This window comes from Hemitrygon akajei, chromosome 1, assembly GCF_048418815.1.
Source record: "Hemitrygon akajei chromosome 1, sHemAka1.3, whole genome shotgun sequence".
Taxonomy (NCBI): Eukaryota; Metazoa; Chordata; class Chondrichthyes; order Myliobatiformes; family Dasyatidae; genus Hemitrygon; species Hemitrygon akajei.
Window position 1 is genome coordinate 26,568,031 of NC_133124.1, and position 23,642 is coordinate 26,591,672.

The 23,642-nt window shown below is 43.8% G+C and overlaps 1 protein-coding gene and 1 long non-coding RNA gene across 2 annotated transcripts; one reads left to right on the top strand and one right to left on the bottom strand.

Moving 5' to 3' along the window:
- Positions 1-10,935: 10,935 nt before the first annotated feature.
- LOC140725032 (uncharacterized) lies at positions 10,936-13,902 on the bottom strand. The gene is made up of 2 exons (XR_012098242.1): positions 13,660-13,902; positions 10,936-11,340 (listed from the first exon to the last, which is right to left on the bottom strand). It is a non-coding gene; the product is annotated as an uncharacterized lncRNA (long non-coding RNA).
- Positions 13,903-14,283: 381 nt separating this feature from the next.
- Positions 14,284-18,424, top strand: hey1 (hes-related family bHLH transcription factor with YRPW motif 1). The gene is made up of 5 exons (XM_073039961.1): positions 14,284-14,604; positions 14,865-14,940; positions 15,053-15,136; positions 15,354-15,435; positions 16,608-18,424. Exons 1-5 carry the CDS (start codon positions 14,519-14,521, stop codon positions 17,177-17,179), a joined length of 900 nt encoding a protein of 299 aa, XP_072896062.1. The 5' UTR covers positions 14,284-14,518; the 3' UTR covers positions 17,180-18,424.
- Positions 18,425-23,642: the final 5,218 nt, after the last annotated feature.

Consider the following 23,642-nt stretch of genomic DNA (forward strand, 5'->3'; position numbering starts at 1 on the left):
AGAAGCAGTTGACCATCGAGTCCAGCCATTTTCACTCCATTAAATAAGAAAAGGCTCTCTGTTTGTTGAGTCTCTGCTGTGTTTTGACAGAAAATATGTTTGGGGAGTGCAGGTCGAGCAGGTCATGCGACTCTTGCAGAACGAGACAAAAACAACGACCCCTGCAACATCTCGCAACCAGATGCCCCATGCACTCCGGGTGAGCTGCTTTTCTTGTATTTACGATCTCCTGTCTCCATAACAAACCAAACTGACTCGACCTCAGCCCATTGTTCGGCATGAAGTGGACACTTTATCCAGCAGGGATCACGGGATTCTGGGCAGTAATGGATACTGGCTGGAGAGGATTAAAGACATTATTGCAGATGTAGAGGCTGTCAAAGCTCACAGCCCTCAAAGAGGATTCAAGATGGTTGGGGACAAAAAAAAATTGTCCCCTTTTATAATGATTATCTGTTGCTCTTTACTTTGTCTTATATGTAAAGATGACAGGCAGGTGGATTTTCAGTGAGTTAAAAAAAAAGAATTCAGCAACACAGAGTGCCTGTAAAAAGATCTATTTCCAGTAATCAACGTTCCCACTATTTCTTCACAGCTGCCCGGACCAACCATTGCTCTGAGCAGGAAATTCTGACACGCTCTTAAGACTGTGCAGCACGTTAATAAAACATTATATAAAAGAAAATTCCAGCTGCGTGGCAACAAAGGCTATGTCTGTGGGGGCATTTCAGTTACCGCGTGGCTGCGCACCTACGCGGCTTAGAGGGAGCAGTGCCAGCAATACAATTAAAGGATACATGCAAGTAATATGAGCGTAGTGATAATGTTCACTGCATTGCCGTGACAAAATCAGTCAAGCAGGGCATTTGGTGGAAGTGTCTTCTCTTAATATTGTGTAAAGTCAATGTGGAGGTGAATACTTTGGAATTCATTAAACTTTATATCGCAGCTTCTCCCTAGGGAAGTCCCTTGGGATCAAAGATAACTTGTTTCCACTTCAATTACAAACAAGAGAAACACAGATGCTGGAAAACCAAGTAACACACACAAAATGCTGGAGGATCTCAGCAGGCCAGGCAGCATCTGTGGAAAAGAGTACAGATGACTTTTTGAGCCGAGACCCTTCAGCAGGACTGGAGAAGAAAGATACAGGAGAGAGGAATGGCTGACAGGCAGGAGGCAGTGAGTGGGAATAGAGGGAGCCTTTTCTGGTTGGCTGCCAGTGACTAGTGATGTTCCTCAGGGGTCTGTATTGGGACCGCTACTTCTCACATTCTCAATGATTTGGACAATGGAATTGGTGACATTGTGGCAAAGTTTGCAGATGATACTAAGATAGGTGGAGGGGTAGGTAGTGCTGAGGAAGCAGTGCGATTGCAGCAGAACTTAGACAAATTGGAAGAATGGGCAAGAAAGTGGCAGATGGTACAGTTTTGGGAAATGTATGGTAATGCATTTTGGTAAAAGGAACAAAAGTGTGGACTATTATCTAAATGGGGAGGAAATTCAAACATCAGAGGTGCAGAGGGACCTGGAGTCCTCGTGCAAGACTCCCAGAAGGTTAATTTACAGGTTGAGTTTATGGCAAAGAAGGCAAATGCAATGTTGGCATTTATTTCAAGGGGAATATAATATAAAAACAAGGAGATAATGCTGAGCCTTAATAAGACATTAGTCAGGCTGCACTTGGAGTATTGTCAACAGTTTTGGGCCCCATATCTCAGAAAGAAGGTGTCATCATTGGAGAGAGTCCAGAGGAGGTTCATGAAGATGATTCCAGGAGGAAGGGGTTAACATATGAGGAGCGTTTGGCACCTTTGGGCCTGTACTCACTGGAATTTAGAAGAATGCTGGGGGGATCTCATTGAAACCTACCAAATGTTGAAAGGACTAAATAGGGTGGATGTGAAGAGGATGTTTCCTTTGGTGGGGGTTCCAGAACTAAGGGCACAGCCTCAAAATTGAGGAATGACCGTTTAGAATGGAGTATTAAATCTGTGGAATGCTCTGCCCCAGATTGCGGTGGAGGCCAAGTCCATGGGTATATTTAAGGCTGGAGTTGATCGTTTCCTGATCGGTGGGGGCATCAAAGGATATGGTGAGAAGGCTCTGGGCAAACATGAGCCAAAGACATACAGTATGTGACTGAATGTAATTATTTGGGTTACATCTTTTGATTTCCTATTGGATATTGAGTTATGGATAGTCTCCAGTTCAGCAGGTACACAACAGAAGTCCCATCATGCAATGGGATGCAATTACAAGCATTAGGATAATTCTCAGTTCAGAAAATTGTAAGTCTGGATGAAAGATCTTGACCCAAAATGCCAACTGTCCATTTGTCTCCATAAAATATAGGAACAAATTATGCCATTTAGCCCATTGAGCCTGCTCCGCGATTGGATCACCTCTTATTAATTTTTTCTCTCAGCCCCATTCTCTAAGTTCAAAATAAAATTTATTATCAGAGTCCATACATGTCACCACATACAACCCAGTGAATCTTTTTCTGGAGGCATACTTAGCAAATCTATAGAACAGTAATTGTAAACAAGATTAATGGACAACAAGCTGTGCAAATGCAAATATAAATAAATAACAATAGATAACGAGCATGAAATAAAAAAATAAAGAGTCCTTAAAGTGAGACCGTTGGTTGTGGGAACACCAGAAGTAGAATGAGTATAGTTAACCCAATTTCTCAAAAGACTGATGGTTGAGGGCACCATACTACCCAAGAGCCTATCAAACTCCACTTTAAATATACTCAACGACCTGGCCTCCATAGCTGTCTGTGGCAATGAATTCCATTGACAAGAGTACCGCCTGACCCATTGAGTTCCTCCAGCATTTTGTGTGATGTGCTTTTCTGTCAGATTGCAAGCTAGTACAGCACTGAGTTACTGTTCACCTCCTCCTGTTCCTACTACGTATATTAATGCCTTCCCAAAATTCCCATCAACAGATTCTTGCTTCTATCTCTGCTGATGAGGAAAATGTTGCTGAGGAAAGAAGCAGCAGTATAGAGTGAAAACAATGGTGGCAGAGTGAAGAAAAACAAATCTGAAGGCCTCTCGATACTGGAGCTAAAGATTGAACTGTGATGATTCTGCAGGTTCTGAGTGAGGATTCCTACCTTAGCTCTGCTGAAAGTATTGAATCTCTTGTAAAGTCCTGAAGAAGGGTGCCGGCCTGAAATGTTGACTGTTTATTCATTTCCAAGGATGCTCCCTGACCTGTTGAGTTCCTCCAGCATATTGTGCGTGTTCTGCTCTTCTGGTTTTGGCACCTTCTGCATTCTTCAACTCTTGCTGAGCAACACACCAATCCTTCTTGCACTGGGATCTCAGTGCAGGATATGCTGACCTTTACAAAGTTCAAAGTAAATTTATCATCAAAGTACATACATGTCACCAGTAAACAAGCCTGAGATTCATTTTCTGGCAAGCATACTCAGTAAATTGAAGAGCCATGATAGAATCAATGAGAGACCGCACGCAACAGGATGGCAATCAAGCAATGTCCGAAGGACAACAAACTGTGCAAATACAAAATTAAAAAATAATAACAGTAATAGCAATAAATATTGTGAACATGAGATAAAGAGTCCTTGAAAATGGGTCCATAGGTTGTGAGAGCAGTTCAGTGATGGGGCTAATGAAGTTATCCCCACTTTTCAGGAGCCTGATGGCTGAGTGGTAGGAACTCTTCCTGAACCTGCTGGTGTGAGTCCTGAGGCTCCTGCACCTTCTTCCTGATGGCATCTCATCAGCGAGAAAAGAACAGGCCTGGATGGAGGGGTCCTTGATGATGGATGCTGCTTTCCTGCAACAGCACTCTGTGTAGATGTGCTCAATGGTGGGGAGAGCTTTACCCATGATGGACTGGGTTGTACCCACCACGTTTTGTATAATTTTCCATTCAAGGACATTGGTGTTTCCATACCAGGCTATGATACTCTCCACCACGCACCTATAGAAGTTTTAGATGTCATGCCGAATCTTTGCAAACTTCTAAGGAAGGAGAAGCACTGCCGTGCTTTCTTCATAATGGCACTTATGTGCTGGACCCAGGACAGGTTCTCTGAAGTGATAACACCAAGGAATTTAAAGTTGCTGACCCTCTCCACCTCTGATCCCTGATGAGGTCTGGTTCATGGACCTCTAGTTTCCTTCTTCTGAAGCTCCTTGGCCTTGCTGACATTAGAAACATAGAAAACCTACAGCACAATACTGGCCCTTCAGCCCACAAAGCTGTGCCGAACATGTCCTTACCTTAGAACTACCTAGGCTTTACCCATAGCCCTCTATCTTTCTAAGCTCCATGTATCCATCCAGGATTCTCTTAAAAGACCCTATCATTTCTGCCTCCACCACCACCGTCAGCAACACATTCCACACACTCACCACTCTCTGCATAAAATACTTACCCCTGTCATTTCCTCTGTACCTACTTCCAAGCACCTTAAAACTATGCCCTCTCATGCTAGCCGTTTCAGCCCTGGGAAAAAGCCTCTGACTATCCACATGGTCAATGCCTCTCATTATCTTGTACACCTCTATCAGGTCACTTCTCATCCTCCGTTGCTCCAAGGAGAAAAGGCCAAGTTCACTCAAACTATTCTCATAAGGCATGCTCCCCAATCCAGGCAACAGTAAGAGGTTGTTATTGTAGCACCGCTCAGCCAGATTTTCAATCTCCCTCATATATGTTGATTTATCACCATCTTTGATCTGGCTATAAACAGTAGTGTCGTCAGCAAATTTAAATATGGCTTTAGAGCTGTACTTAGCTGAACAGTCATAAGTGTAAAGCGAGTAGAACAGGGGGCTAAGCACACGGCCTTGTGGTGCACCTGTGCTGTTGGAGATTGTGGAGGAGATGTTATTGCCAATTTGAACTGACGGGTCTGAAAGTGAGTACATTGAGGATCCAGTTGCACAAGGAGGTATTGAGGCCAAGGTCTTGAAGCTTATTGATTAGTTTTGAGGGGATGTTAGCATTGAATGCCAAACTGTAGATGATAAGGATCATCCTGATGTATGCATCATTGCTGTCCAGATGATCCAGAGTTGAGTGAAGAGACAATGAGATGGCATCAGCTGTAGATCTGTTGTGCTGGTAGGCAAACTGGTGTGGATCCAAGTCACTTTTCAGGCAGAAGTTAATATGTTTCAGCACCAACCTCTCAAATCACTTCATCACAGTGCATATAAGTGCTACTGGATGATAGTAGGTGAGGCAGAGCAATTAAGTACTGTACATCAGTTACTTCAGGCACATCTGCAGAGACTGTGGCAGACTGCATGGGTCAGCAGTCAATCGGCAGCCAGCTGCAGTGGTAGACGTGGTTCAATTGTAACACTTAGGAGAAGTTTGAGTAGGTACATGGGTAAGAGAGGTATGGAGGGCTATGGTCCAAGTGCAGGTAGATGGGACTAGGCAGAAAACCAGTCAGGCCATGGATTAGATGGGCCAAAGGGCCTGTTTCTGTGCTGTAGTGTTCAATGACTTTATGACTCTATTACATTCCAGTCAACAAGCGCACATGGTCTTTAAACATTGCAATGGGAGCGTCATTCATTGGATTCTGTTCAAGTGAGCTAACAAAGAGAAGCCAAATAATAAGTAGTGGCAGCTAGTAGTAGGGATAGTCACTACTATCCCTGTGATACTGAAGGGGCACAGGGATCACATGCTCCACTTAACAAGTCGAAGTGTTCGGATTCAGGGCTGGATGCAGCGTACTCAGATTTCAAATAAGGCACAGATTAATTGCTAGTCCTAACTTTCTTCCTTTTAAAAGTAGACTAATGGCTACACTGGTACCAGCTATCAACTCAGAGATCACCAATTTAAAACCACCACTGGTAGTGCACTTTAAAAGTCATCTCATCAGTGCAGATTTGTGCCAATAAAGGAGTACTTTTCTGTGATATGAAACTAATAGTCCATTGAAGTGGGTGTCTCTTAGCTTAATAAATGCTCTAGCCACTGGGAATTGTTACCAGGAAGGATGTTCCTCCAGTGAAGCTGTGAGTCTGCTCATTCTGACTGGTATCATTGTAAGCACCCAGAGGATAATGGGCTACTGTCTGGGCGATCATGGTAGATGGTCTTTGGTAGATTCTTAAAGGGATTTTTCCACTGAGGCTAGGGGAGAAAAAAAACCAGAGGACATGGGTTAAGGGTGAAGGGGGAAAAGTTTAAAGGGAACATTTGGGGGGTTTCTTCACACACAGAGTGGTGGGAGTGTAGAATGAGCTGCCAGATGAAGTTGTAAATGCGGGCTCACTTTTAACATTTAAGAAAAACTTGGACAGGTACATGGATGAGAGGGGTTTGGAGGGATGTGGGCCAGGTGCAGGTCGGTGGGACTAGGCAGAAAAATGGTTCAGCACCGTCAAGAAGGGCCAAAAGGCCTGTTTCTGTGCTGTAATGTTCTGTGGTTCTATGGATCAGGAACCAAAACGGATGGTAATGGTGATGATGTTGATAGTCTCTACTAACACTCATGGCTGCTAAATCCATTAGTGAGAACACCCTCTTCAAAAATGCTGCTGCACCCAACATGCCAATCCAGCAGCACCCAACATGCCAATCCAGCTGCACCCAACATGCCAATCCAGCAGCACCCAACATGCCAATCCAGCTGCACCCAACATGCCAATCCAGCTGCACCCAACATGCCAATCCAGCAGCACCCAACATGCCAATCCAGCTGCACCCAACATGCCAATCCAGCTGCACCCAACATGCCAATCCAGCTGCACCCAACATGCCAATCCAGCAGCACCCAACATGCCAATCCAGCTGCACCCAACATGCCAATCCAGCAGCACCCAACATGCCAATCCAGCAGCACCCAACATGCCAATCCAGCTGCACCCAACATGCCAATCCAGCAGCACCCAACATGCCAATCTGCAATGTCCACCAGCAAGTTCTGTATTGTGGCTGGCTGGTCTACCCTGTATGCTGCAGCCTCTCTTTCTTCTGACCGGCAAAAGTTCTCTGATACAGTTACAGGCTGGTGCAGACTTAATGGTCACTTTCTGATGTCCATAATATCAAACAATTCTCTTGTGTTCAGAAGACACGATTAGTGAAATACTTATTTCAATTGTCAGGGCAGCATGATAGCTTAGCAATCAGCACAATGCTTTACAGCGCCATGTGTAAGACTGGGGTTCAATGCATGCCGCTGTCTGTAAGGAGGATGGGGGCTTTCCTTCCACTTTCCAAAGACGTAATTAGGGTTAGTAATTCATGGGCATGCTACATTGGCACCAGCAGAATGGCGACACTTGCGGGCTGCCCAGCTCAATTATTTTAAGTTATGCAATAAATTATGCAAATAGTGAGATAGTGTTCCTGGGTTCATGGGTGGCTCTAAAATCTGATGGCAGAGGGGAAGAACCAGTTTCTAAAATGTTGCGTGCATCTTCAGGCTCCTTGTATCTCCTCCCTGACGGTAATAATGAGAAGAGGACATGTTCTGGATAGTGAGGGTCCTTCATCATTGCTGCCATCCTCTTGAGGAACCACCTCTAGAAAATGATGGGACCAGTCAGTATGCTCTCTACCATATATATGTAGAAATTTCCTATAGTCTTTGGTGACATACCAAATCTCCTCAAACTCCTAATGAAATATAGCCACCGGTGTGCCTTTTTCATAATTGCATCAATATGCTGGGCCCAGGATAGATCCTCAGAGATGTTGATGCCCAGGAAATTGAAGCTGCTCACCCAGTCCTCCACTGCTGAGCCCTCAATGAGGACTAGTGTGTGTTCTCCTGACTCCATCTTCCTAAAGTACCACAATCAATTCCTTGCTCTTGCTGTCATTCAGTGTGGGTTGTTGTGGCAAAACCACTAAACCACCTAATCTATCTCACTCCTGTACACCTCCTCAACACCATCTGAGATTGTACCAACAACAGTGGTGGTATCAGCAATTTTGTAGATGTTGTTTGAGCTCTGCGGGCTAAGCACACATCCTTGAGGTCAGCAAGGAGGAGGTGTTATTACTGATCCACATCCACTGTGGTCTCCTGGTACGGTAGCCAACGATCCAGAGGTACAGAGGCCCAGGTTTTGAGATTTGTTCATTATTAATGATGTTGAATGTGGAGCTGTAATTAATGGACAGCAGATATTGGTGTTGTCCAGGTGGTGCAAGGCCGAGTGGAGAGCCAGAGAGATTGCATCCGCTGTAGACCTGTTGTGGTAATAGGCAATTTGCAGTGTGTCCAGTTCCCTGTTCAGACGGGAGTTAATTCTAACCATCACCAATTTCCTAAAGCACTTCATCGCAGTAGATTTGAGTGCGACTGGGTGATAGTCATGAGGCGGCTCACTCTGCTCTTGTTGGGCGCTGGGATAATTGTTGCCCTTTTGAAGCAGGTGGGAACAAAAGACTGTGTGGGCGAACTAATGGTGGCAGTGTATTTCATTTTCCAAGTCAGGCTTCACCAAGAGTTGGGTCCAGAAGTGTGGGAAGTGGCCCGTGTTTACTGGGGCTTCATCATTGCTCTTCACTGTGGGGGGGAGGGAGTGTTGCACAGTGGCACCAAGTTGGTGGAGACGCCAAGCTGCCCTGTTCCACTGCGCGTTCCTCAGTTGCTCTACAATACTTGTTTCCCCAGTCATGGGATCAACTCTATCCATAGTGAAATATCCAATAAGAAGGCAGAATGGTTGCAATTTTGCCCCCATTGGAGTTGATCTGTCGGCTCCTGGGCAGCAGCGACAAGAGACCTCCGACGTTATTATGTTTACTATTTGGTGGGAGGTGGTGGGGGCTGGGTGCTGGTGATGTTTGCGGATAGGTGGTGACATGTGGAAGTCCCGCAATTAACATTTCAAACTTGTCTCTTCCTTCCTTGTCCTGTTCCTGTCAGCATGCTGGACCAGGTAATGTTAAACAGGAACTGCTGAGCGGTTCTGGGCAACGTTGTGGGTTGAAGGGCCTGTTCCTGGTCTACTGTATGCCCTGTGTTCTGTGCCGGGGTGCCCAACCGTCATATTCACTGGAACATAATGCAACAACCAGGGATCACTGTACGTCAGCTGTATTTTTCATGGCGTCACCTAGTGCATATACTTTCTCCTTGAATCGTTTACCTCTTATGTCTAATTGTTTGTCTTTGCACCAGCCCTGGGCTTTCACTTTGTTTTACAGGTGTCCCATTTGGGATCATGGGGATTGTTCAGCTCTCTCTGTATCTATCTCTTTTATTTAATTTGGAATCATTTAATTAGTATATTATTTTGAATGTCCAGAATTCCTACGTGCTCCAGGTTGTATTTTGGGGGTGGGGTGCCAACCTCTCTCTGTTGGGTCCTTGAAGTTCCTTGTCAGGTGAAACTCAGACCAAGTTCCTCTGTGTACTTGATTTCCCGCACTTGAGCTTGCTTGTGACCCTCACACAAAACCTAGTGGCTTGGGAATGTCTCCTCCTCCCTCAATAGTTGGGAAGCTCCGTCCATGTTTAATTCCAGCTATGTGTCTCTGAGGAAGGAAATCAAGGAAGGCCTGGAGAAGTACGGAGGTAGCAGGTGGGCAGCTAATTTTTTAGTCCTTTACTGTTCATTTCTCACTTGCTGTGCTTCAAACGTTGGTTTCTTCAGGTCAACGAAGAGAGAATAATCCCCGTTTGCACGCGCGCGCGGAAGGGTGTAGAGTTACCAAGTGGGTGATGTTTAGAAAAGGATTCACTTAAGCCAGCCTTGGCAACTGGGATCCACTACAAAGTGCGTCATGTGAGCTAGTTATTCGAGAAAGCTCTGATCATGACACGACATGAAAGCGAGTGGCTGATGGATAATCTCTGGGTGTACACACCTTCCCAGGCAGAAACCAAATTCGAGGTTGCAGTTCTAAAAGGTTCTGGAGGTTCATCAGAATGGCACTTCCTCAGAAGTAATTAGATTTCTCTCCCAGCTGCCTGCACCCCTCAAGCTTCTCCTCCCACTTTCCGGGACTCTGCCCTTCTTTCAGCCCAAGTATTGAGGGAGGTATTTGTCCATCAACACTCCTCTTTATTCCAAGATGTCCTTCTTGTCTGCTCCCTCATTTCATTCTGATCCTCTTCTTCCTCCGAGTGACCAGTTCCCATCTCCCCACCCTCCCTCGACGTTTCCTCTCCTTCTCCTGGCCGCTCCCTGCTTCCCTTTCCTTCCCGCAGTCACCCATTCTCATCTTTCACTTCTCTCCATTAACCGGCTTCTTCCGTTCCTTTCCCGGCTGCCGCTATCCATTTCGGCCCTTCAGCCAACGGCGCTGTTCGAAGCGAGCCCGGCCGCCGAACGCAGTAAACAGGAATTCTCCTGAGTGCCCCAGTTCCTGCTTACAAAACGTGGTGTGAGAATCGGAGTGGCACTGACGGGAGGCTGTGATCCCGTCTCTGTCAGAGGCAGGAGTGAACACTGTTAAAGAGAGAAAAGCCAGGATCTGATTAACTAGCAGCCAGTTACTTCTGCGTGCTGTGGGGGGCTGTTTTTTGTTAGGAAACACTGACACACTGTCAGCAGGAACTGCTGCTAATCACCATATAGGAAAGCCTTTCCAAAATTAAAAGTATTCCAATGCCAAGGTTCTCAATAGAGGTGAAAAAAATAATTTTCTGATGATCCCAGTTTTTTTTAGGAATGTCAATTCTGTATTCTGTGTCCCAAGTTTTCAGACTGGAGAAGCTACAGTGGCACCAATTTCTGGTAACAATTTCTAACCCTATTCCTCCCTTGCAGTCTTTTTTCACCATGTAATTATCACCTCCCCTGATGAAAGGTAATCTTTGACCCTTGGATACATTTTCTGAGATTGTTTGCCAAGAAAGGAACCTTACAGAATGGCTTGTTTGTTTAAGCCTTCATTCACCATCCACAATTCTAGAGTATGTCCTCATTAAAATGCAAGCCGGACAAGATATAAATTATGATTGAGTAAAACTTTTATTCAAATTTAAGGCAAAACAGCTTTTGAAAGATTACATGCAGCTAGCAATAAAGAAGTTAGAGGTGTAAGATTCATGATCAAGTGAAAGAAAAACTTGATCAAGATAAAATTAAAGAAAAATATCTGCAATTTATATCAACTCAGCTGGCTTCCAAATCTGACAAACAGATTTATAGGATGCATTTAGAAACTTTAAGCTCAAGGCCTGCAGAAATAAAGATGTTAAGTTTTGAGAAGAAAGGCTTGCTCAGTTCTTGGCAACTTTTTTTTTGTCATGGTCTCAATTTGCTGACAGTCTTCCAGGAGCAATTCGAACTTCTGAACTTTCAGTTGTCTCCAAAGCTGCAACTTTTGGTGGTAACTTTTTATTCCCGAAATCTGAAAGCATATCGTGGGGTTGTTATCAGCGCAATTTTCTGTAGACAGCGAATAAAAAAAATAATTTCCCAACATAAATGCAAAAGAGAATATTACAATAGTGCACAATGTAACAATAAGTTCATTTAGCAACTTTTAATCGTATGATTGAAAAGCACTTTGCTGATGATAGAGGTTGCAAAATTTTGACGGCACGATAAAAATGACTTCCACAACCTGTAGTTTCAAGGACTTCACAAAGTCATGTTCTCAGTATTATTTATTTATTTTGATTGCATAGTTTGTCTTCTTTTGTACATTAGCTGTTTGTAAGTCTTTATTTTAGATTTTCATAACTTCTACTGCATTTCTTTATTTTCCTGTGAATGCCTACAAAGAACTGAATCTCAGTGTGGTGACATATATGTTCTTTGATAATAAATTTACTTTAACTTTGAATTAAGAACTTTACATAGCAAGTAATATTCAAATATTAGTGTATTGACAGGCCAAGTTCATGTCAATAAAATACTCTATTTTCCTGTTTTTTTCAATAATAAAGTTACAATTAGCTTGTTGATTAATACCTGTTTGAATAGAATGAAAAATGGTAAACTCCCCTTTTTCCAATTACAGTAACTTCTAAATTATGGTTTCATCTCTTTCCTTCGTAGCCACTATGTTGTAACCCTCATTGTATTATTTCCAGTGATAATGGTTAATTATATGCAGTTTATATACTTTATTGAAACTAGCATGTTCACGGATTTATCCTGCACTCTCCCAACACACTACCCATGAAATTAAATATCCAAACACCCCTGAAGTGTTTTGTGGACATGATCGTCTGCGAAATGAGCCATTCTCCTAAGTAGTGTGAACTTGGATGGAGAGGTTGGGATGTTCTGGATTTGTGTTTGTAAAGTTAATTTGTGGAATGTCAAGTCCTGATAAGGGCAGGCCCACAGTCTGTGTCAGTCATAAATCAGCGGAATCCAGCAGACCACACCAGAAACTTGGGAAATCTTCATCTGAGGGTTGTTTATGATGAACAGGACTTCCCTTACCTTTACCTCCTCGGTCTAATTCTGCCAGGATACTCTATCATATAGATTTGCTCACAATGAATCCCTGAAATGTATATGAAACTGTGTGTTTAGTAAATCTACAAGAAGACCACAACCTTGTCGTGGTTTGGAGTCTTGAGTGCCTCAATGCCCCAGAGACCTATGTTGTCTGGAGTCAGGGCTTTATGCTTTGGCTCTTGGTAGGGTCACCCATGTAAACAGGTCAAAGGGTGAAGGCCAGACTAAGTGTGGTCTTCTGGTCATACAGGTTTGGGAGTTCAGCTCAGGGCTAACAACCCTGAATGGTAAAACAAAACTATTATGGAAGCAGCAATGAAGGATCCTTCTCCATCTGAGTGTGACGGTATTCCTGAGTCTCCACCTGGGACTTGTGTGACTGACAGTAGTGAAAACCGAGAGGAAGCTACTGAAGGAAGCCCTTAAACGCTGAACCTTCATTGCTGCCCTAAAACCCAGTGGCATTATGGGCAGTAGCACATCTTTAATATAATAATTGTTTATCAAACACGCGGTCCACTCCAAATCCTTCATTTGAGACTGATGCTTAATGAACACCAAAATGTTGGAGATGCCCATTTTCAGATAAGACCTTAAGATGTAGGAGCAGAATTAGGCCGTTGAGCCCATCATGCCTGTTCTGCCATTTCATCATGGCTGATCCAATTTTCCTCTCAGCTCCAGTCTCCTGCCTTCTCGCTGCGTCCCTTCATGCCCAGAAGGAATCAAGAATATATCAACTTCTGCCTTAAAGATACATACAGACTTGGCCTCCACGGCTGCCTGTGGCAAAGAATTCCACAGGTTCGCCAGATTCCATAGATCAGACAAAACTGGCTTCTCTCATGTGGTCATCAAATATTCCATGACACAATTTCATTGAAGCACATTGAGTTATTTTTTCAACCTTCTGTCTTCCTGTAGTGCCAAAAGTTGCCGTTCTGCTCTTCCTTAGGTGGCTGAGGTCACCAACTGAGTTTTATAGGAGGGTCACAGATGGTTTCTCTTTCCACAAATGCTGCCTGACCAGTAGTTTTTTCCCCCTAGCTTTTTGTTTCAGATTTCCAGCATTGAGATTTTGTTTTTGATTGTGGTTTTTTTGTCTAATTGTGGCGCTGCAAAATTCCATTTCTGTTTTTAATGGCCCTCATTATCTTTTTACAACACCACGCCTTGGCGCAGAATATAAACAGCGGTGTTCTGGCAAAAACACAAGCTCAAGTGCATAAACGTGAAATAATTTGTATTCCCTAACCATTCGGCGTGCATGGCGATAAATACGGACTGGATGTTGTATCTTAGAATCTTCGGACCCCGAGAGCATTTCGTACATTTGTGTGAACCGTGGTTTCTAGCTGTGCTGTTTTGACCAGGGCATGCAGTAAAATCCTGTATTGCATGGTTCCCATCGCGTATCCTTTGTATACGTGAAATTGGAGAAGGCGGGTTGGTCTGCCTGTCTGTCTGTCGCCCTCCCTCCCTCTCTCTCTCTCTCAGCAGTGCGGATGTCTCTATACAAAATGAATGGTGCGAGTGAGCTCGGCCAGTGTGAAGTGTACAATGAGTGGAGGGGCGGCGCCGTTGCTGGAATTGGCTGGCGTGCCTCGGAGAGGGCTAATGTTACCGTTCACACGGTCCGCCGCAGACCGACAGTCGCCCAGGCCAATTGCTACTTTCATTCGAACGCCCGACAGCCGCCAGCTCTGATTGGCCCGCGCCGCTGGCCGCTGCAACTTTCCCACGCTTTCCCCGACCCGCGCGTGTTTGACGTTTGAGCCGCGGGGCAGCGCGAGCCGATTGGCCCGCCGCCCGCCGGGGGCCAGCGGCCTCGGCCAATGGCAACGCGGCGGCCCCGAGAGGCCGCCTCCTCAGTGGAAGGGCCGAGCCGTCAATCAGAGCCCGGCGGTCGGCCCCGGAGCACGGGCGCCCGGCAAATGGGCCGCGCGAGCTGTCAATCGCCGCCACCAGTGGCGGGGGGTTGACAGGTCAGTGGAGGAGTTGGTAAGTGCAATACCGTGGGAAAAGCTACCAGTCTGTGGCAGGCAGCGGAGCGGACAATATCTGCTGGAAGCTCCATTAATGTTAGAGCACACACGGGAACAATTGAGCCAAACATGAAGAGAACTCACGATTACAGCTCGTCGGACAGTGAATTGGACGAAATGATCGAAGTTGAGAAAGAAAGCGCCGATGAAAACGGGTAATGTTACGAGAATTTTAGTAGAGATGATAGTGTTTATTCTTACATCCGGAAGTTATATCAGGAGTAGCTTAATTATGGAAGCATAATTATGCACGCATTAGAATAATAATAAAAGCTTTTGCTGCGCGTATTCACCATCTAAGTTCTGGAACTTGTGTTTTATTATTGATTTGTTTTTAAACCGGCTTCGGTCTGCGAACTTTATGCAGAACTTCTGTGCTAAAATGCTGATTCCGGTTTGCTGGATTGAATTTCAGGAACTCCAGCACAGCCACGGGCTCCATGTCCCCCAGTACCACCTCACAGGTCCTGGCGAGGAAAAGGAGGCGCGGGGTAAGTTTCACACAATCACCTGGGGGAACAGGATCGCTTTCGCTCTATGAAATCTGAACGAAAATTGTTCGTACGTGTTCTGTCTAATTGAGAAAACTCTTCTTTTACATAGATTATAGAAAAACGTCGACGGGATCGTATTAACAACAGCCTGTCTGAACTACGAAGGCTGGTGCCGAGCGCTTATGAGAAACAAGTAAGTGAAAGAGTATTAATTTTCAACAAAAACATTTGCAACAAAATCAACTAAGTCGCTTTAAAAACTCTTTGAGTACTTTCTGGAGGCAAGTAAAGCTAAAAGTATAATTTTAATAAAAGTAAGCACTAAGGAAACCGTTGATCGCGTACGTGTGCAGTATTTTGACAAACCGGTTTCGCTCAGGTTTAATTGTAGCTACTACCTCTGTTGGCAGGGATCCGCCAAGCTGGAAAAGGCAGAGATTTTGCAGATGACTGTTGACCACTTGAAGATGTTGCATGCGGCTGGTGGCAAAGGTAACAATAGTTTTTTTTTGGTATTTCTTGTATCTACCGACAACTTCAACAATGCGGGATTCCGTCTGGTGTTCGTTTGAAATTCTGGGCAGTTTTTCTAGTTGTGTTCTCTATGGCTGTGGAGATTTTTAAAGAACAACGTCCTAATCCGTATCTCAGAGTTTCACCAGTTTGATCCTCCCAACCCAGTTTGGCTGTTATCAGTTGAGTCGACGTTTACATAGTATATGCAACGTTTGGAAACTCCTGAGCTGAGAACATGAACTTATTTTAATTTTAAATTTATTAATGTGGATTAGCTGACAACGGATCTTAAAATATTCAAGATATATTAAAACATCTTTAAGTTATTGTAAAATCTTCCCTTTCAACCAAGCTGGTCCAATTTTTTGTCTAAGTGCCCATTTTGTCTGATTTTGCAGCCAAGGTATATTTTTACTATGTTAAACTCAACACATAAATGCAAGTTATTGTTACTTTATAATGGGACAAATGGGATTCCTTCTATAAGAAAGTCAGGTTATTGTCCTTTAACTATATATACATTTATGCCATCAAATAAGACATTGTTTCTCAGAACCAGGGTGTAGCACACATAACGCACATATAATACACAATCACTTAGAAAAGGAAGGATAAAAACTAAAGATGATTTGTGCACAAATATTCAAGCTAAAATGCATAAATTAAATATTGTCAGGTACAGAATGGATTAGCCAGTGACACTTCAAATGTGGTGTGGCAAGGAGTTTCAGAAGCCTTATGGCCTGTGGGAGGAAACTTTCCCATCTGGACCGTTCTTGTTTTTATGCATCACGCTGTCTCCTGCCTGATGGTAGAAAGTCAGAAAGGATCCTTGATAATACTAATGGCGCTGCGTGCGCAGTGCTCCTGATAAATGCCCCCGCTAGATGGAAGGGAGACCCCTATGGTCCTCTCAGCTGTTCTTTGGAGGGACTTCCGGTCTGATGCTCGGCTGTTCCCATACCAGGAGGAGATGCAACTTGTCAGGATGTTCCCGATGGTGCTCCTGTAAAATGCAGTTGAATTCCTTTAAGTTTCAAAACTTCTCAAGTCTCCAGAATGGACTGCCGTTAGAATATTTATTGTATAAATACATAATTATAATTGTTTAACTTATAAAATAAAACAATTTAATCTGATCTTTTTAGGTTATTTTGATGCTCATGCTCTAGCCATGGATTACCGCAGCCTGGGATTTCGAGAATGTCTGGCTGAAGTGGCTCGGTACTTGAGTATCATTGAAGGCCTGGAGAGCTCCGATCCACTCCGAGTGCGCCTGGTCTCTCACCTCAACAACTATGCATCTCAGAGGGAAGCAGCAAACACTGCCCCCCCAAGCATCGGACATTTTCCCTGGAGCAATGGCTTCAGTCACCACCCGCATCACCATCTGCACCCGCTCCTGATGCCACCGGTTGTCCACAACAGCAGCAGTACTGCCTTGACGGAGCCTCACCATCAAAACCGGATCGGGACCTCCTCGCACTCTGAGACGTCCCCACGTCGGGTGCCTCCTAGTTGCAGTGTGGGTCCAGTCATTCCTGTTGTTACCACCTCCACAAAACTGTCCCCCCCTTTGTTCTCAATGTCATCGCTATCTGCATTTCCTCTGTCTTTCCCGTTGATTTCACCCAGTACGTTCAGTTCAGCAACTCAGACTTCAGCCAACAACATCGGCAAGCCCTACAGACCCTGGGGGATGGAGATTGGTGCTTTCTAAGGACTCTTCAGAAGGATATCTTTTCTTCCTGAAGCTGACAGAGATAGTGACTACTTAGTTTAAACTCAGCTGAGCTGAGCTTTTGTCAACGTAACTGTCCTGGAATGTTAAAGATATTCTTTGAGTTCATTGCAGGCAAACAGTGTACAACTTTACAACAATTGGAGCCCAGTGAATCCAGCTGTTTAGATTGCCTCTTTAGCTCATAGCGTTATAAATAATAATCATAATACTCCCATGTGAACATTTTGATCTGTTCGTTATTGAAGTGTTCTACTTTAAATTGCAAGGTTCCAGCAATTCATTTTACCAGAGAGATGAGCCTAAACAAACTGTCTGATACTTTATGTTAATGCTCTAGAGATAATTTCCGACATTTTTGTTATCAGCTTCCTTGAAACTTTGAGTGTAAAGTTATTCTTTTTTTTAAAGAAGTCTAATATAATGAATTGGATTAAATTTATTTGTCTTGTGACTTAAATCCTATTGTTTATTCGCAACAAAACATAGTTAGTCAAGTTTTTAAAAGAAAACAACTTTTGAATCCATTCAGTTGGTTTAGCGACAAAAATAAATTTTCATTGCAAAGGTGCGTGTGTGCATGTGTGTGCGTGCATGTGTGTGCGTGCATGCGTGTGTGTGCGTGCGTGCGTGTGTGTGTGTGTGTGTGAGAGAGAGATCACATTTGAGAATTTGTGGAACACTCTGCATGCATTCATGCATGCTGGGGTATGTATGTACACATAACTTAAGATGAGGATATATATTTTGCTTATTAGTTTGGTTAAATGTTGCCTGAAAATATTAACTTACTACCCTTTCAGACTTAGCAATTTCTTCAAGCCAACTGGCATCAAACCTGTATTTATCATGTACGTACATCTGTTCGGGAGAAGCTACAAGGTCAACATTACTTGCCTTAAACACAATAAATGAGCTAAAATAAGAAGGTCAATTTGATAAGGTCAATATGCTGGGTTTCTTTAGTTATTGAATAAACTGCTTAAGTAATGTAGATTTTGATCTTTAAGGTGATATTTTATATTTTATGTTGCTTAATGGAGCGAGGACAAATCAGATTTCCAGTGTTGTTTCTGTGGGCAGCAAGCACCCAGGTACTTTCCTGTGCTGAAGCCATTAACTTTTGGAAGGTAAAATAAGGTGTAGTCTTGGGTTACTGTGTTCTGGCTTGTGTTGGCAATACTAAACAGATGAAATAATAAACTACAAGTGCAATTCAGGATATCTTCTTGTTAGAGTGTTTTCTTTCCTGAGAATTGTTACTGCTTTCAACTCCTGATTGTGAGTATAAATGTAGATTGAACATAGAACATCACAGCACAGTGCAGACCCTTTGGCCCACAATGTTGTGCCAACATTTTAACCTACTCTAACCTTTCCCTTCTACATAGCCTTCCCATTTTTTATCATCCATAAGAGTTTCTTAAATGTCACTAATGTATCTGCCTCTACCATCACCCCTGGCAGCGTATTTCACACACTATGCCCCCTCATATTAGCCATTTCCGTCCTGGGATAATCTCTGGCTGTAAACTCGATTATCACCTTGTACACCTCTATCAAGTCACCTCTCACCCTTCTTTGCTCCAAAGAGAAAAACCCTACATAGCTTATTCAACCTATCCTCATAAGATTGCTCCCCAATCCAGGCATCATTCTGGTAAATCTCTGCACCCTCTCTAAAGCTTCTACATCCTTCCTAATGAGGTGACCAGAATTGAACACAATATTCCAAGAATGGTCCAACCAGGGTTTCACAGAGCTGCAACATTACTTTGCAGCTCTTGAACTCACTTCCCCGACTAATGGAGCCTAACACTCCACACGCGTTCTTAACAACCCTATCAACTTGTGTGGCAACTTTGAGGGATTTATAGATAGGGAGCCCAAGATACCTCTGCTTTTTTGAACATTCCTCTGAATATACTTAATCTGGTTTATTTCAGTGCAATGACAGGAAGTTCCATGACACAAGCAGGGAAAACTGCATTGACCACTTCGGATCTTTATCAGAATCATTTATATTTTGACTTTGCAGTAGGACCAGATTAAAATTGCATCTACTTATTTCCATAACACTAAATTCTGTTTCATCCCAAGCTCTGTAGAGTAATTTCATACTAACAACAGACCAATACAAATTGGTTAGCACATACAGCCATACTTTATGATGACACTGACTGAGACTGAATGTTTCAAAAGAGATTTAATACTGCATTAAGGATGCCAAACTGCCAAAAAGGCCAAATTTGTTACCTGCAATGGATGATTCTTTGCTAACCTTCACATGGGTACAGTTTTGTCCAGAAGTTTATTTATTTGGTTTCCTATTTCTGGTTCGGACTTGTGTTTATACTGAGAATGCCTCTGACCTTGTCTATTTCCATATGTACAGAACAGGCGGACTGTCCAGTGTTGTGACAGGCAGCTCCAATATACTGTTTTCACTGATGAATGTACAGGAGTATTGCCTTATCTACTGTAGCTACCAGCAGTCTAAGAGATCCATATATTGGACCTCTGCGCCTGGTAACATGACATTTGTGATGGTGAAGGAAGGGCTGGATGGGAGATAGTGGAACGTGCTGTTGTAACCATTCTTAAACAAGATTTTTCTCGTGCTTAACTCAACCTGGTAAAGGGTCGATGGAAGTGGGGTTACATTGGGGACAGGTTAATCTATCTCTCAAGCAGACTGGCATGCTCTGGAAGATCTTGAAACTGGACTCTGAAGCACATTAGAATGAGGGAGTGTGGACACATTGGGGAAGCAGTTCCACACAGGATGGTTGGCAGAAGATGGTGAGGGGCCAGTGCCAGCTTCAGAAGGTGGGGATGTGAGTTTGGTGGCAACAGGTGGAAGAAGCGATGAACAAAAAGTTAGGGCCACGCAGCAGAAATACTAGGGGGAGTTGGGCAGACAGTTTCAAACCTCTGGTCACAAAAGAGTCGGTAGATGGCCGGAGATCAGTGGATGTAGTACCTTTTCGAGAAGGGCAGTAGAGATAAGCCAGAGCAGATTAGCTTTATTTGTCCCACGCACACCAAAACTTTGAAACATCCTGTGAAATGTGTTGTGGGTGTCAACATCCAAAACAGTCTGAATATGTGCTAGGCCAGCCTGCAAGTGTCCTCAGGCTTATGATGCCAGCATAGCATACCCGCAATTTACTAATCCGTCCATCAGTAGAATCAGATTAGTTGTAGGCCAGTGTGTCTAACCAACAGCAGTGCTATGGAAATTATTGGAAAAATTCCAGGGGGGAGGATAAATCTGCACTTGGAGAAGAGATTAATCAAGGGTGGCCAGAATGTCTTTTCTAGGCTGAGAGTCCTAACACATTCTTTTCTGTATTAATGCTTAAAACTGGTCAGAGCCAATTGTGATTCAACGCTTGTCTGCTGGCTCAGCTGAAACTTCGCTCCTGATCACAGCCTAAATTCTGGCCTACAACCCTTCCTCAAGATCTTTTCTCAGGCAGAACCATTTAATTACAGCAATAAATATGAAAATGGCCAGCTCCCCAAAACAAACCCATGACTCTGGAAAGGACTCTACCTGAGTTGGGACTCCCTAACTGTGGTCTGTAACACTGTCGTGTCCACTTTTATGATCAGTGCCCCACAGCTGAAACCAAAAGTTTATGCTTAACCTCTGCCATTCCCTGAGTCACAATACCACTGTCACTCAGCATTTCTCAGAGCTGATAATTTCAGTTAGTTAGATAGATAGATTGATCTAACAATTAAATGAGAATGAGAAAGAGAAAGAGAAAATTCCCTTCACCGCAAACAGGTTTCTTCCCACCAGCTCCTGCTACTTATTAGGCATGGTAGTGGTTTAAGTAAATAAAGAAGGTATTTGGCATGCTGAGTCTGTGACGCAGAGATAGACGCAACAGCATGTATCCAGCAATACATGACGGCATGGGAGGCCACTGGAGAAAACTTAGAAGGTTTGCCTTTGCTGTGAATGTCATGTTTCTGATGTTGGGCTTCAAATTTTTGGGCAGTGTTACAGATATAGTCATTGTTAAGTAAAGAAAAAGACCTTTTAGCAACGCACACAAAATGATGGAGGAACTCAGCATCCATAGCAAAGAGTACGGTCGATGTTTCGGGCCGATGTTTCGGGTCGATGTTTCAGGACTGAGAGGGAAGTGGGATGGGTGGGGGGGGGGGGGGGGGAGATGCCTGAATTAAAAGGTGAGGGGGAGGGGAAAGGGGGTGTCTGGAAGGTGATATGTGAAGCCAGGTGGGTTGGAAAAGTTAAGGGCTGGAGAAGAGGAATCTGATAGGAGAGGAGAGTAGACCATGGGAGAAAGGGAAGGAGGAGGGGACCCAGGGGAAAGAATAGGCATCTGCGAAGAGGTAAAAGGTCAAAGTGGGGAATAGAGGAAGGGAGGGGGTGGGCAGGTTGTTCATTGGAAGGAGAAATCGATATTGATACCATCAGACAGAAATTTGCACACGACAAAGTTGCTTGAAATGACCAGCCACAAATCTGCATTTATGTAAGGATCCATGACTTCATAAAAATTTGGCAAGGCATACTACAACCTGAAAACACCAAAACTGCTCCACCATTGAACTGCCCTTACCAGACTTTATACTTACTTTTCCTGGTTTAATCCAAGGAATTTAAAGCAGACAATTGTGAGGTGTTGCACTGTAGGAGGACAAAGCAGGATAGGACTTGCACACTGAGGGTAGGGTACGGTAGAACAGATAGATCTGGGAATATAGATCAATAATTCCATGAAAGTGGCATCACAGGTAGGTAGGGTCATGAAGAGAGCACTTGGCTCATTGGGCTTCTTAAAAAAAATTGAGTGCAGGAGTTGCAATGTTATGTTAAAATTGTGTAAGACCAGATCTGGAGTAATTGGAATAATTGGAGTAAATTGGTTAGGCCAAATCTGGAGTATTGTGTGTTGTTTGGGTCACCTAGCAACAGGAGAGATATCAATAAGATTGAAGGAGTACAGAGAAAATTTGCAAGGATGTCACTGGGACTTGACTTGAGTTATTGGGGAAGTTCAAAGTTCAAAGTACATTTATTATCAAAACATGTATATGTTATACAACCTTGAGATTCAGCTCCTAACAGGCAGCCACAAAACAAAGAAACCCCTCAAAATAAACATTAAAAAGGCCATCAAACACCCAATGTGAGAAAAAGATGAAATCATGCAGGCAATAAATGCAAGCAAGTGGCATTCTGAACTCAAGCCCACAAGGTCAGACCTGTCCACAGACCCTTAGCTCAGCGTAGGCATGATCAACAACCATCCATCGCCTCAGACCCTGACACCCTGACCTTTCCGATCCACTTAAATTGCCGATCAAACATTGGGTTTTGTCGCTTCAGTATGCTCTGGGCCTGGACCCCATTGTCTTGATTTGGCCTGTACCCGACCTTTCCAATTGCTTAAATCGATCAAACTCCCGGTCTTCCTCGCTCTCGGCGATGGGCTTGCTGCCCCGCCTCGCCTCGGTTCTGCCACATCAAATTGCCTCCAAGTCCAGAGGGAAGTCACAGACTTGCCATGATCGTTTGTTAGAAGAAGAATGATTAACAAAGCATTTAGTTATTTTCCTTGTTTCATCGGCCGCCAGCCAGAAGTCACTGAGATTCACCAGCACCATCTTAAACTGGAAGGTCGAATAGGTTAAAACTTTACTCCTTTGAGCATCGGAAAATGAGGGGAGTTTTAACAGAGGTGTACAAAATTGTGACTGGTATAGATAAGGCAAATACGCTAAGACTGGTTGAGACTAGAACTAGAGGTCATAAATTGAAGGTGAAAGGTAAAATATTTAAGGGGAACCTGATGGGGAACTCAGATGGTGAGAGTGCAGAACAAGCTGCCAGTGGAAGTGATGAATGCAGGTTTAATTTTCTTCTATTTAGAGATACAGTGTGGAACTGGCCCTTCGAGCCATGCTGCCCAGCAACCCCCAATTTAACCCTAGCCCAATCATGGAACAATTTACAGTGACCAATTAACCTTCTAACTGGTATGTTTTTGGACTGTTGGAGGAAACTGGAGCACCCGGAGGAAACCCACACGTGTAGACGGGAAGGAACATATAAACTTACTTACAAAGGATGCTGGAATTGAACTCCAAACTCTGATACCCTGAACTGAAACAGTATCATGCTAACTGCTATGCTATCGTAGCAACCAGAGAAATTTGAGAAGTTTGGATAAGTGCATCGATGGGTGGGTTATGGAGTGCTATGGTTCAGGTGCAGGCTGATGGAACTATGAATAACGGGTTCGGCACAGACTAGATGGGCCAATTGACCTATTTCTGTGCTATTTTTCTAAGATCCATGTACCTATTTAAGAGTCTCTTAAAAGACCCTAATGTATCCACCTCTACCACCTTCGTGGCAGAGCATTCCACGCACCCACCACTCTCTGTGTGAAAAACT